Genomic DNA, 15110 nt, shown 5'->3' on the forward strand with positions numbered 1-15110 from the left:
AATTGTTAAAATATTAGTTTCTATTGCTTTTTCGGATTTACAAAGTCACTTTTACACAAGTTCATTGTATGTTTTCTAGTTAATATACCGCCCCCCGGGCATAACTGACTCACAGTGCTGTAGCTCTGAATGGCTTAGTGTCACTTCACTCTGCCTTTTATTAATCTGAGATTGAAACCACAGCTCTGTGCACTGCATTGTAAAAACTGAAACGCACCATATTAGTCAACTTCTCTGTTTAATTGAATGCTTTGTCACGCGTAGAAATTCTGAACTATCATTCTTTTGTTTAATTTCATTTTAATTTGTCACAAGAAATGAAGTCCACTCATATACACTTTACTAAACAGGTTTGCACGTGTTTCCTTCAACTCTCAAAGAAGAGCAATGAACAATTATGCAAGCCCACCTACAACCCAGCAATTGGTCATGATGGTAGATTACAAGATTTCAACATTATTCCAATTGCTTGCTCTCTTGGGTTTTTCTTTTTTTGTCAAAACGTTGGCAATAGTTCTCTTGAATGGGAAATTTACAGCTGGGGGCAGCTAGTGCTTTCCAAATAATCTCCACGATCAGCTTTAATAAGAGAGGACTGCCAGTCAGTAAGCTTGGGAAGACCTGTCAGCATGAAGCACACCCACTGTCCATCTGACAGGAGTAGAAGCGTGGGCTTGAAGATAATGCCTGTACATTTTACATGAGCCCTCCAAACAGGCATAGATACATACTGCTTAGTTCAAGTATTACAATTGAGAATTCCTTGCACTACTTCTAATTATTCCTCTGTCCAAAAACTGGCGATTGCAGGACCAGGGGTCACAAGGAGAAGTTTCAAGTATTAACCTTTTTCCACAAACTTGGGAGTTTTTTTTAATTATTATTATCTTTTTTTTTTAAGAATGTTTTTTTTTTTCTGTCTATTTTTATTAATAAAATAAAGTTTGATTCTGTATACGTTCTGGGGCGTTGTCAAAGGCACCAGCAAAAGTCTAGAACTGTTTTACAAATATAAAACTTGTATTATTTCAATAGCTTATGAGTAAAAGCTTAGTGAATACGGCCCATTGTTACTGTAAATGTGGTTGGTGCTGGGGTGCCGGTGTTGGAGCTACAAAAACAACATTGCTCTGCTAAAAATGTTTGGCGCCCCCTCCTGGCTATACTGAAAGAGTACAGCCTTTTACAATACATAATTAGGGGAATTCCACAGCTACAATACAAAACCAAACAAGTTAACAACATGTCCCTTTGAATCAGTGTGCTCCAGAAACAGCGTGGAATTTTCTGGTTTGTATAAATAATACCTTTTTTTTTGGAATGGTATCGAATTAATGTATGTTCGTATATATAACATATCAGCTTTAACATTTACGTGTACAGAAATGCTAAACACGAGTTGTTTAAAATTGCAGTTCCGTTTGAACCGCATTACCTCACAGAAATCTGTACACCAGTAACACAAACACACAAAAGTGTTCTTGGCACAGCCCTGACCTTCCCATATAAAAATAATGTAACATGACAGTATCTTAGAATATACTGTTGTATATAGTAAACTATAGTAAATTAAATTAGTAACTTTACTAAAGTCATTTTTATTATAGGGAATGTATGTTTTTATAACACAGATACTGTTTGAATTATACAGGCTTCCATACTAAAATGTCAAGTCCAAACGAAACTCATCAATTTAGTGTGTCACATGAGAATACCTTCTTTTTTAAAATATATTATGTTATATGATTGATTTAGAGAGATATATATACGCACACACACACACACACATACACGGTTCAGGGCTCGCATTTGATTTGCCACTATGAGCTGAGTCTGCAGTACATATTTAATATATGAATCAGTCAAAATAATAAGAGAGGCAAGGTTGGATAGTAAATATGACTTTATATACTGTAAAGCCATAAATATTTGCAAGCCTTTCATTATGAGTTTTTCGTTCTGAAAAACGTAAACAGTTTTGTCACGAATATCTTAGTGCTATACATATAATATACTACTACCAGTGCAACAGATTGCCAACATTTCTGGAGTAAAATAGGTTTTATGGGTGTGATTCGCCAAATATGTTAGGGAATTAGTTATGGCATTACAGTATTTTATTTAAATATAGCTGATACAGCTGATAAATAACTAAATAACATAAATAAACAGAAAATGTTTTTGAAGTTCATACCACCAGTTTTTTTCTTTCTTTTGTAGTATGTTTTGTAACTCATTTTCTGTTAAGTCACAGAATGGCGTTCAGCAGTTTTTGCATTCAGCCATTTTACCTTGTTGTTAGGAGTGGAAGTGGAGGGCGTTCCTTTGAAAAGGGGCGGGACTGACAATGATGTGAACCAATCACATGACAGAGGGAGACTATTGCCCGGTGATGTATATACAGTAATCTGTCGCTTGTCAGACTGTGGTGGGTGTAGAGTAAGGGCAGACGTGTGAAAAGGCGAGTGAATGAATCCTGTTTTAAATCCCATTATACACAGCTGTAACAGTTACGATATTCACACACTTATTGTTTTGAGGTTCAGCTTTTATTAGGGAGTTTCCCTAAATCCTTTAGAAAGATACAGGGTATTAACGCTTGTGACCGGGTAGCCGTCTGCCGTGTGGGTGCGTGCATTCATATATATATATCTATCTATCTATCTATCTATCTATATATATATATATATATATATATATATATATATATATATATATATATATATATATATATATATAAATATATATATATAATATATATATTATATATATATTTAAAAATTCTTATTGCTATAGATACTATTTTAAGAAAACAGAATAACATTGTCAACAGATTTAGGTTTTTGCTTCCTTCTTCCTTATCCAGTTGGCACTGTGACCCTAGTGTTACACACCCAGTATTATGTTGTGCTTGAGGCCTGGCTGGCACTGCAGCTCCCATTCTTCTGGTCTCACGTGTACCTGTGTTGTTATCAGGAGAAGGCTGTAGAAAGATATTGTATAATATATATTGTGACAGCCAATGATTCCACACTATTTTAGTGTGAAGGGGCACCGACATAAAAGCTGTCAAATTAGTTGATAAAAGTGCAGGTTGTTGAGAATAAAACAGAAGCTGTGCAGCTGGAGAGCTCGTCTGTGTCAGGAGAAGCTGCATCCCCCCATTGAAGAGACACAAACTTGTTTATTGTGTGTCAGCAAACAATACATGTGCAAAAGCTTTGAACAGCATCTCCTTTTAGTTGTGTGGTTCTTGTTTGCTTGGTGAACACTAGGCTACCCCATAACTATTAGACTGCATTGAAATAATTTACAAGACCTGTCGGAACCTCCAATTTCCAAAGCTTTTCTTTCATAGTCTGTATTAGAGTTTTACTTTGTCCTTTGACCTATGTGTAGGTATCTGCAATCTGATTTGTCACTCAGGCACTGGCTTTGAGAACAATACTGAAAACTGTTTTACAAACCACATTTTTTGTGAAACAGAAAGTATACAACTGAAAACGGAGAGACAGAAAAAGAAGTTGTGATTGAAAACAAGCTTTGAGTCCTGCTAAAGATGGCTAATCAGAGTTAAGAAAAGCAAACTACAGCCCAGTTCACACAATCTTAGTTATACTTTGGGTTACAAAGTTGCCTCATGCACAGTCTGAACCCCGCCATACCTAACCCTATTGTACACTTCATTGATTTGATATATAGAGTGGTATTCATTGTGTTTGTGTCCTGAATAAAACGAGGTGGAAAGCCAGATAACAGCTGGCCTCTGCTTGTGGGTCTGTGTTGTAAGACCAGAGGGTTCAGGGCTCACATTTTGTAGAGAATTAGCACAGCTGACTGTCAGGCACCTTTTTTTTTTTTTTAACCCAGCGGTTGGAACCGCAAAGTCATTTTTCAGTACATGAAAAGGTGCAAAACATTTATAAACCTGCATTCTGTTTCTAAGGAAATGACACAGGATTTCATGAACTGTCAAAACAAGTTCTCTCATGTCTTCCTATGAGATGTCATTGTGCTGGGTGTGACTGATCCAACCCCGCCGATCCCTCTCTTACTAAAGGGCAAGGTTTTAACTCATAGTTACGGTAAAATGGAATTGCTAATGCAATATCAGAAACTGTGCTCAGAGGATATGATTATATATTGTACCACTCCCTCGCTACATGTACAGGTACTCCAATATAAAAGTGCACCGTGCTTTTTCAAGCACATACCATGTTGAGGTTTTTTTTTACCATATATATCCTTTATTGTTCTTTATACCTGCTAGCTTGTGCGTTACCACAGTACCTTTACCTTAAACGCACACGTGTGTGTCATGTCTACTGCTCTGGCTCGTTTGTAACTTGTGGAAGGGGAGCACTGGCATGCGCTCTAACCTGTTCAGATATACATTTATGTATATACCACTCAAGTGGCTAAATTCTGATGAGTTCTTTTATTTTAAAGTCATGAAAAGTATAGGGTACCAATACAGCTTGTAAACATGCCTCAGAGTATCAGCAATGCTTGGTTTTGGCAGCTGTATGATGTGTATATAAAACTGTTGGCATAAGTATTCAGATGTTCTTGTTTCCATGAAAGCCCTTATTCTCAGAAGAATAAACTGCATATGGAACAGTTTATCACCCATAGCTAGAAAACATTTGATACTATAGTGGCTTTGAGGACATGGGGAAAAATAAAAGAAACATGTGTTATGTCATGATCCTGAGATAATTTATCTCCTGATCTCAACATGACACATTTGTTTCTCTACAGTCTTTAATGAGCCACCATAAGATAAAGTACATGTAGCTAAATGTATTAAGTTCAGTGACAAATGTTTTGACCAAAAGTCTTTCTCAATTTCTTCAATATTGAAAATAATTTTGGTTCACAAACTTCTGTCACTGGGTGCCAAGTTGTAACATGATCTCCGCCTAATGGTCCCGTTAGAGGAATGGGCGCCTGTTGATGTTTAGTTGAATTTATTTATTTTTCAAACAATAAAGTTTGCATTTTCAAACTGTACTTGGCTTTTTTTTTTTTAAAGCGTGCCTCTTTATGTTCAGTTATAGCCTGTAATTTAGCATTTGGAAAGACAGTTGGCCAGCCACATCACAAAACCTTGACACAGAACATTCTAGATTGTGGAGAGACCCTGAACTAAAAAGTAGAGACTTGCAGAGCTGTGGAGGGAAGTGACTGGCTCCTAGCTAGACGTTTTTCACAAAAAAAGTTCAATTTTTATAAAAAAAGAAAATACAATGCAAACCACATATTCAAGTTTGTGTAATAACCGTTGTTTTGCTACAACAGTTAGTTTTCATTAACATGTTCTGCCATCTAGTGGTGATTTTATGCTGGTGTATAGTGGTCGTATGTGAAAGCCAGGTTTTATATTTTTATATATACACAATTGAATATGTGGTTTTATATTTACATTTTAAATCTGCATTGTATTTATTTATTTTTTTTAAATAAAAATTTAACTTTCCTCTCCACTTCCAGTCACTTCTCTCCACACCTCTGCAAATTTTCATTAACATTTACTGACATCTAGTGGTGATTTTATGCTAGCGTATGGTGGCAGCCTTACAGACAGGTTTTATATTTTAGGGCAAAAAATCTGGAAATCTTTCTAGAGCAGCAATATCTTTTTTATAGCGAGGTGACCAGAACTGCACACAATATTCAAGATGAGGTCTTACTAGTGCATTGTACAGTTTTAACATTACTTCCCTTGATTTAAATTCAACACTTTTCACAATGTATCCGAGCATCTTGTTAGCCTTTTTTATAGCTTCTCCACATTGTCTAGATGAAGACATTTCTTAGTCAACAAAAACTTCTAGGTCTTTTTCATAGATTCCTTCTCCAATTTCAGTATCTCCCATATGATATTTATAATGTACATTTTTATTTCCTGCGTGCAGTACCTTACACTTTTCTCTATTAAATGTCATTTGCCATGTGTCTGCCCAGTTCTGAATCTTGTCTAGATCATTTTGAATGACCTTTGCTGCTGCAACAGTGTTTGCCACTCCTCCTACTTTTGTGTCGTCTGCAAATTTAACAAGTTTGCTTACTATACCAGAATCTAAATTATTAATGTAGATTAGGAATAGCAGAGGACCTAATACTGATCCCTGTGGTACACCACTGGTTACCTTGCTCCATTCTGAGGTTTTTCCTCTAATCAGTACTTTCTGTTTTCTACATGTTAACCACTCCCTAATCCATGTACATGCTTTTCCTTGAATCCCAACTACATTCAGTTTGAGAATTAATCTTTTGTGCGGGACTTTGTCAAAAGCTTTCTGGAAATCTAAATAAACCATGTCATATGCTTTGCAATTATCCATTATCGATGTTGTATCCTCAAAAAAATCAAGCAAGTTAGTTAGACACGATCTCCCTTTCCTAAAACCATGTTGACTGTCTCCCAGGACCCTGTTACCATATAGGTAATTTTCCATTTTGGATCTTATTATAGTTTCCATAAGTTTGCATATAATAGAAGTCAGGCTTACTGGTCTGTAGTTACCTGGTTCAGTTTTGTTTCCCTTTTTGTGGATCGGTATTACGTTTGCAATTTTCTAGTCTGTCGGTACCACCCCTGTGTCAAGAGACTGCTGCATGATCTTGGTTAGCGGTTTGTAAATTACTTCTTTCATTTCTTTGAGTACTACTGGGAGGATCTCATCCGGCCCAGGGGATTTGTTTATTTTAAGAGCTCCTAGTCCCTTTAACACTTCTACCTCAGTTATGCTAAAGTTATTTAAAACTGGATAGGAACTGGATGACATGTGGGGCATGTTGTCAGTATCTTCCTTTGTAAAAACTTGTAAAAAGTAATCATTTAATATATTTGCTATTTTTATCTACGATTTTGCCATTTTTATCTCTTAAACATTTAATCTCCTCTTTGAATGTTCGCTTGCTGTTGTAATATTGGAAAAACATTTTGGAATTGGTTTTAGCACCCTTAGCAATGTTCATTTCTATTTCTCTCTTGGCCTTTCTAACTTGCTTTTTGACTTGTGTTTGCAGTTCTGTGTACTCTTTCTGTGTACTTTTTGGTCCTTTTTTAATGCTCTGTAAAGTGCCTTTTTTCGCTGAATATTTTTTTTAATTGAGCTATTAAACCATTTTGGCAATTTAGTTTTACATTTAGATTTGTCTACTTTAGGGATGTAATTATTTTGCGCCTCTAGTACTACATTGTTGAAGAATAACCATCCTTCTTCTGTGGGTGTTTTCTCTATTTTACTCCAATCTACTTCTGTTAGTCTCTGTTTCATACCTTCATAGTTTGCTTTTCTAACACAGGGTTCAAATTTTGATTATGTCTTATTTCTACATTAAACAGCTCTATATGCACCTATTCTTATGTACTGACAACACATATGAAAAGGATAAATAAATGATGTACCAACATCGTGTTTAGAAATGCGCGGCAAAACAGTTGATATTTTTCATTAAATTGTATGTTTATCTTTTTTTTGACAAATGATTATAATTATTTAGTCTATTGTTGATATGGAGTAATAATATCAAAACATGGGTAGTTTAAAAAAAAATGATATAAAATTGATTTGTGTGGCGAACGAAGTTATTGACTTCATTTAGGGTTATCATGTTGAAGTTGTGTTTATTTGCGACAGTTTTGCTTTACGGCAGTGTGGCATTGTTTTTACGTCACCAGCAGGTACATTGTAAAACACATGATTTACGACAATGTGGCCAGGACGGGAAATTTGAGGACGAGGAAGATGAGGGAAGATGTCTGAGAGCCGAGCCGCGGCGGGAAACGAGATGCCGGCGAAAAAGCAGAAACTTAGCAGCGACGAGAACAGTAACCCCGATCTTTCAGGGGACGAAAACGTAAGGCTGGGGTTCGTGGTGTGTGTCAGGGTGGTTTATTGGAGGTGGTGAAGCGGTGGTGTGGGAAGGCTGGCAGTACTGATACTACATTTCAGCTCCTCAAAAGAAAGTTGAGAGAGAAGGTGGGAAACGCTGGTAACAAAGAGGCCTTGCTGTTGCCACGGTAGCGTGTGAGTTGTGATCTTACCGGTACTGGGACCGAACTTTTGGTGTTTTTTTATTTATAATTTTTTAATTTTTTTTAATTTTAGTTATTTTATGTACTTCCAGAAAGTTATGTTGTGATTTCACACTTTTGTACAAAAAAACTCACAAAAGAAAGTAAATTGCGTCTTCTGTAAAAAACAAAACAAACAAAAAAACACAGGAATTTTGCCTTACCCACCTAACAATTATGATGTCAGTACAGTGGAATAGCATAAAGTTGAACAAAAAATTGCAGTGTAAAGTATTAGTTAATGTTTTGTATTACTGTTAATAGTCGCCTTACTAATTATTAATTATATTGATCACGTTTGAGTCATAAAGCAAAGTGGTGATGGTTTATTTTTTCAGGATTGACAAGTAGCCCATGTGTTTATAATCGGTCAGTCAGTACTTTTATATAGCGCCTTTCATACAAAAAGAATGTCAAATCACTGCAGGGCAACACGGAAGAACATCTAGCTGGTTTACATTCCTTCAACTAACTTATTTGCATGGTGTTTTTGTTATACTAGCAATACATTCTTAAAAAAATATATTCAGAGATTGTAGAATGTGCAGAACCTAGAGATGGAATTTATTTAAGTTAATCAAACATTTGTGAGTCTAAACTAATAACTGTCACTGATTGACACTTAATAATACACAATGAAGTAGTTTCAGAATTTCTGTCACAGTTTTTTTAAACGGGTTATGGAATTCTAACAGGATTATATTGTTATAAGTTGTTATATACAGTATACATTATACTGTATATTATATACAGATTATTATTGAGTAAATCGTTTCTGCACTCAGGATGATGCGGTCAGTATAGAGAGCGGGACCAACACTGAGCGCCCAGACACCCCCACCAACACCCCCAATGCCCCTGGAAGGAAGAGCTGGGGAAAGGGCAAGTGGAAGTCAAAGAAATGTAAATACTCCTTCAAGTGCGTCAACAGCCTCAAAGTAAGTTTTGCTAGGCAATTTAAAGGTGACAAATGTAATATGCTATGTGCCAGGTAGAAATAATTATATGCTTCAGAACACGGCTCTGTAATGGCTGCTAGGCAAAGCTTTGCTTTTTAGTACAATAAATTGAATCCTAATTGCCAGTTTGTATCTTGTGAAGTATTTGAACCAAGACAACCTAATGAAAAAAAAAAAGCTGGCATGCATAATAATATGCGTGCTGGTGTTTTGTGTTGATTGTATTTTGTTTGTTTACAGGAGGACCATGGGCAGCCTCTATTTGGTGTGCAGTTCAACTGGCACAGTAAGGAAGGGGACCCACTGGTGTTTGCCACGGTGGGAAGTAATAGGGTAGGTTGCCTGTAAAACCAGTGTTTTCTAAAGCGACACTCACAGTACCAACAAGGCTCTGATTGGTACCACTTACTTTCAGGATGTGGTATAAAAACACCGGCTGATGGCAATAGATAAGGGTTGTTTGTTTGTGTTCCAGGTTACATTATACGAGTGCCATTCCCAGGGTGAGATCCGCTTACTGCAGTCGTATGTGGATGCTGATGTATCCTTTGTGTCGTGTTTACAGGAGCTAGCACAGCCAATCATTAAATCATGAAACATACATCTAATCCTTTTTTTTTTTTCAAGCCTGTTTTCCAAGAGAATTGTAAGAGAGTGTAACTTAGTGTTATAGCAGAAAAAAGAAAGAGCATCACCTCTAAGCTTACACTCGTCATCAACTCCTACTGTTGCCGGTATGTGATGCTGACTCATGAGTGTTGGCTGATGACTATTCCTCCTTGACATGGGGGTGCTGTACAGACAGATGAGAATTTCTACACCTGCGCCTGGACCTTTGACAGCAGCACCAGCCACCCCCTGCTGGCTGTGGCAGGATCTCGGGGCATCATCCGCATAATTAACCACATCTCCATGCAGTGCATTAAGGTGCGCAATTCTGGGTTTGCTCTGGTGCTTTTTGAAATTAAGTAGTATTGGTGTTTCTAATGTGGTGCACCCTATTGAAGCAGACCACAGTGATATCGCACGCTGCAGAACCAGTCCAGTGTTAATGTTGGAAAAATAGAAATTGTTTTTGTATTACTCCTTGAGTGGCTATTTTTAATGATTCATTTTTGTGTTGCTGTCCTTTTTTAAAAAAAAAAAATGTAGTCTGAAATCGGTATATAATCACAAAATCTGAATAATTGAAATGGGCATGTTTAACACTCTAACATTTTTACAGCATTATGTAGGACACGGAAATGCAATTAACGAGCTGAAATTTCACCCTCGAGATCCGAACCTCCTGCTCTCTGTAAGCAAAGGTAAAATATGTTTTTGTGCACTGAACTCCATGCCCGTGTCTTCTGTTGGCAGTACAAACTGAAATTAAATATAGGTTTTTTAAAAAAGTACAAGGAGGGAGGATCAGGAGTTGTATCAGGTCTGACCTTAATGACTTTGTTCTACCTGCAGATCATGCTGTGAGGCTGTGGAATATTCAGACTGACACTTTAGTTGCAATATTTGGAGGCGTGGAGGGGCATCGAGATGAGGTCCTCAGTGCAGTAAGTACCAGCCCTTCTCTGCCCGTTTCTATAATTCTCATAGGAAATGAGCTACATCCAAGTTAAAATAAATTAAATCTTTATTGTTTTGTAACATTATTGTGTTTATGCTACAGATAAAATGTAGTTCTTTCCGAAATTTTGTAAGTGGTTGTCAGCTGGTACCTTAAAAGGTAGAACATTGAAGGCGGCTCCTGAGTGGCACACCTTGTAAAGGCACTCTGAGTGGAGTGCAGGAATGCGCCCTATAGCCTTGAGGTCGCCGGTTTGAGTCCAGGCTATTCTATTGTCGATTGTAGACGGGAGCACCCAGAGGGTGGCACACAATTGGCACATTTTAACACGGCCTGAACTGGCTATGTGCAATGTGTTGCTAGGATTGAACAGCCTTCAGCTTGTATGTGTCTCAACATATTCCATGAGTGTGTGCAATGTAAACTACTCTGCTTAGAAAGTATTTGATTGTGAACAAGTCTCTTTTCTCTAGGACTTTGATCTCCTCGGCGAGAAGATCATGTCTTGTGGCATGGACCACTCTCTCAAACTGTGGAGAATCAACTCTGAGAGGATGCAGAAAGCCATTAAGGGTTCATATGAATATAACCCCAGTAAAACCAATAGGTAATCCCAATCATGCTTTGTGGGAAAAGTTTCAGTATAGGTGAGCAGCAGGTCTGTCTCGTATAACACTGTGGTTCAGGGTAGATTTGTAGCGTATGCTTTATAGGACACTGTGGACCAGCAGTTTTGGTCTTGACTGTTGGTGCTGGCTGTGTGTGTACTTTGCCCTTACTTATTTGGCAGTCTCCTTTATCCAAGGTGATTTACAGGTGTTACAGGGCAGTACAGGGTTACAATGTAAGGTCAATGTGTAAATACAGTATAGTTTATAGGGTAAAAGTCTAGGGAGCTAGACTTTCACCCTACAGCCTAGATGTACACTAGGGGTGGGTTAAAGTACTCAAAATAATTATAATTACTCACACTAATTTATTACTCGAGGACTTGAACAAATTGAAATAATATCTCTATGAATGTAAGTTCAATATGTTGTGGACTATCAGGCAGTTCAGGTTGGCAGACTTTTGTTTCATCTGGTCCTGTGCATTCATATTATCTGTATTGTTTCCCGGGGTGGGACTATATTCCTAGTTTCGGTAGTGTGTGTGTGAGCCGCTGTTGGGTGTGGACAATGTCATCTAGACGCCCTTGCTGTGCCCCCACCCCCACAGGGGGGTAGTAGTCCACTCTCTTCTCTGTGTGTGAGGGGACTGAGAGCCAGAGCCTGCCTGTGTGTGTGGAATAGAGAAAGTGAGCGAGTTTTTAGGATAGATGTCTAAAGTGGTGTTTTTAATGTGGTTATACCTTTTTATTTAAATTATTATACCTTAGCTTGAGACTTTTTTAAAAATGTTTTACTGTTACTGGTTGGATTAAATATTTGAAAAGTAAAATATGAATTGTGAAAGTCATTACTTTTTCTGGAATATATGGGGCACCTCTCACATTACCTCGTGTCCTATCTTGACAAATAACAATGAATTTGTCTCTTTGAACAGGCCATTTGTTTCCCAGAAGATCCATTTTCCTGATTTCTCTACAAGAGATATCCACAGAAACTATGTTGACTGTGTACGGTGGCTTGGAGATTTAATACTTTCTAAGGTACAGGTTTTTTGTACGATTACAAATTCTTATTCAATTGTCAACCATTAATGGAAAATATGTTTTTTTAATTAAGACTTGGAATTGCAGTACTTTTAAAAGGACACCTTACATATTTATGTGAAACAATTTCCATTCATTATCCCAGTAAGAAAAGCAGTACATGCCTGAAATAGTTTTGTCAACTTGCAGAGAGAAAAATGACACAATGTTGAACTACAGACCTACGTTATCCTTGGCTTAGTTTCCTGGGATATCCAATAAAAGAATGAACAATCTCATCTTAACTGTTAACACTGTTGTGGTGCTGTGAGGAGGTTTTGCAGTGTTACTCATATCCCGTGCCTCTCCACAGTCTTGTGAAAACGCCATAGTGTGCTGGAAACCAGGGAAAATGGAAGATGACATAGATCGGATCAAACCCAATGAGTCCAACGTGACAATCCTGGGCAGGTTTGACTACAGTCAGTGTGATATCTGGTACATGCGCTTCTCCATGGACTTCTGGCAGAAGGTAAAGAATCCTGAGCTTTCAGACATTAAATGTGAGAATACCTCACAGTGTAGGAATGGAAATATGACTCCTATTGCATAGCTGTATGATCCATTCCTGCTTTTGCTGTGAGTTTAATAAAAACACCTGAGCTTGTTACCTATATACGGTGACTAAAACCTTGAATGGATGAAACAGCTATGCAGTAGGAATTTATTTCCATTCCTGCAGTGTCGGACATAACATTTTCTATTGTAAAGCTGCAACGACCAGACTTATTCCTGTGCTAGACCTGTCTTAAAGGAGACATTCCATTGAAATGATTTATGGTTGAGAGATGAAATTCTATTCAATATAATAGTCCTATAGCTTGGTGATTTGCATTATGTATAACATGTACAAGTACTGGACTGATGGTACATTTCTTGCTTTTACTGGCAGATGCTGGCCTTGGGCAATCAAGCTGGGAAGCTGTATGTTTGGGACTTGGAGGTGGAGGACCCTCATAAAGCAAAGTAAGGAGCTTCCATTTAGTACTGAGCTTCTCAAGCAGAGACTGGGTTTAAAGAATTTTGTCGTGGTGATTCGGCTAGTGACCCATGAAGGCTAGGTGGCGACCATCAACCTTGTTTCACATGTGACCTTAGATTTATCTAAAACCATTCAAAAGTCATGACAAGCTACTGACTTTGCCTACTGCACTACTTAGCCCCCGTACTTGTATTTTATGAATGTATCCTAGAGAAACTTGTCAGTCATGATTTCTGGCATTTTGTTGAAACTTAATTTGGAAATTTGTTTCAAGAAGTTATTCCACATACTGTGCATGCAGTCCACGGTGACTGCCATTAAAAGGCAATGTTTTAAGAAATGTTTTTAGGTGAAACTGCAGTGGCTTTTGTAATAAGCTACTCTCCTACATGCTTGGTGTTGAACACTTACATTTTCATGCACTGACCACAGCAATACACTGACAATCTCCGCAGGGAAAGCTATGTTAAATCATACCTTATGTCCAGTTCTAGTCTAAGATCCATGCTGGGAGGTAAGGGATACAAAGGTTTTAATTATACTGTTATCTTTCACATCCAAAAACCCTGCATCTGCCGTTTTCTTTTTTTCACAGGTGTACCACCTTGACCTATCCAAAATGCACCTCAGCCATACGCCAGACCAGCTTCAGCCGCGACAGCAGCATCCTGATTGCTGTGTGTGATGATGCGTCCATCTGGCGCTGGGACCGGCTGCGGTGATTGGCTGCTGCTCGTTGGTGTATTACAGAGACTGCTAGTTGTTTTCACGCTTCTGATAGATTACCGACAATGTATTTTAACAACTTGGGCCCCTTTTTAGCTGTCTGTTTTAGAAAGCATCAGATCAGTCACTGTTTTGTGGTCCATTTATCCTTGTCCTGTTTCCTGCTTTTGTTCTCTGTTGCTTAAAATAAAATTTTATTTTTTTAATATTGAACTTTGTATTTACTGATGGCACCTAAAAAAATAAATAAATAAATAAAGCCCCCCCCCCCACCACTTTCCATAGCATCTGATCGCTTTTGAAAATGTTTTACAGCTGGGTTGTGGATATTAACTTATCCTTCAATCACACAACCTTCTGGTGTTCAGATTTAAATGTAACCTTTTGTTTGCTGACGGGATGTGTATCATAAATATACTGTATATCTCGATCTCTCTAAGACCAAATAAGTCCTATAGTGGTGAACGAAACTTTGATGTTTAGGTTTAAAATGGAGGCAATCTGAAGTTCCAAAGAGCTGGATGATTAAATTGCAACCGGTTTCATTTATTTATATGAAGCTAAATAATAGGGCCCTATTAACTCAGTTTTAACTTGGGTATTAAAGAAATCCACAGTATAGGTTAGTTTCAGAAATAGCAAACTTCTAGTCATAGTCATGGCTCACTTTTTCGATAGAGTATAAAGGTTTCATTTAATATGACAGGTCGTCTCGCAGCTGAACTTGCAGCCTGATCCCGAAGCTGTAACGTTGTATTACTTTTACTGTAGTTTTCTAAGCGAGCAAGTGCATGGGGTGTCAGATGTGAGCGGTATACACCGTGGAAACTTGACAAGCAGTTTAGCAAATACAGCAATTTATTAAAAAAGATATATTTTGCATTTCATAGTGGATATTTCACATTCGTCATACCCAACAACCAGATTGTCGATCACATCAATGAAAAATAAATGTATGTCAAGAAATTGCGTCTTTTTTTTCTTATAGACGGAGATTTCCAGATACATAGCCACGTAATTAAATTAAATTCGAGAATTAGATCACGTAGTACTGTCCAACGTAATCATTTGCTCAGAAACCAATACAAAATGTACAATGG

At 37.5% G+C, this 15110-nt stretch overlaps 1 protein-coding gene across 1 annotated transcript; it reads left to right on the forward strand.

The window, feature by feature from the left end:
• Positions 1-7716: 7716 nt before the first annotated feature.
• Positions 7717-14216, forward strand: LOC121320851 (polycomb protein eed). The gene is made up of 12 exons (XM_041259564.1): positions 7717-7869; positions 8872-9024; positions 9286-9378; positions 9521-9586; positions 9847-9972; positions 10271-10352; positions 10504-10595; positions 11083-11216; positions 12155-12260; positions 12616-12774; positions 13195-13268; positions 13880-14216. Exons 1-12 carry the CDS (start codon positions 7768-7770, stop codon positions 14004-14006), a joined length of 1314 nt encoding a protein of 437 aa, XP_041115498.1. The 5' UTR covers positions 7717-7767; the 3' UTR covers positions 14007-14216.
• Positions 14217-15110: the final 894 nt, after the last annotated feature.

This window comes from Polyodon spathula, chromosome 9 (assembly GCF_017654505.1).
Source record: "Polyodon spathula isolate WHYD16114869_AA chromosome 9, ASM1765450v1, whole genome shotgun sequence".
NCBI classification, from domain to species: Eukaryota; Metazoa; Chordata; class Actinopteri; order Acipenseriformes; family Polyodontidae; genus Polyodon; species Polyodon spathula.

Excerpts from the sequence above, each read along its gene's own strand:
- LOC121320851 (XM_041259564.1), top strand. The coding sequence starts at position 7,768 with ATGTCTGAGAGCCGAGCCGCGGCGGGAAACGAGATGCCGGCGAAAAAG. Across the intron at positions 12,261-12,615 it reads GAGATTTAATACTTTCTAAG|TCTTGTGAAAACGCCATAGT; the intron begins GTACAGGTTTTT and ends GCCTCTCCACAG. Across the intron at positions 12,775-13,194 it reads CCATGGACTTCTGGCAGAAG|ATGCTGGCCTTGGGCAATCA; the intron begins GTAAAGAATCCT and ends TTTTACTGGCAG.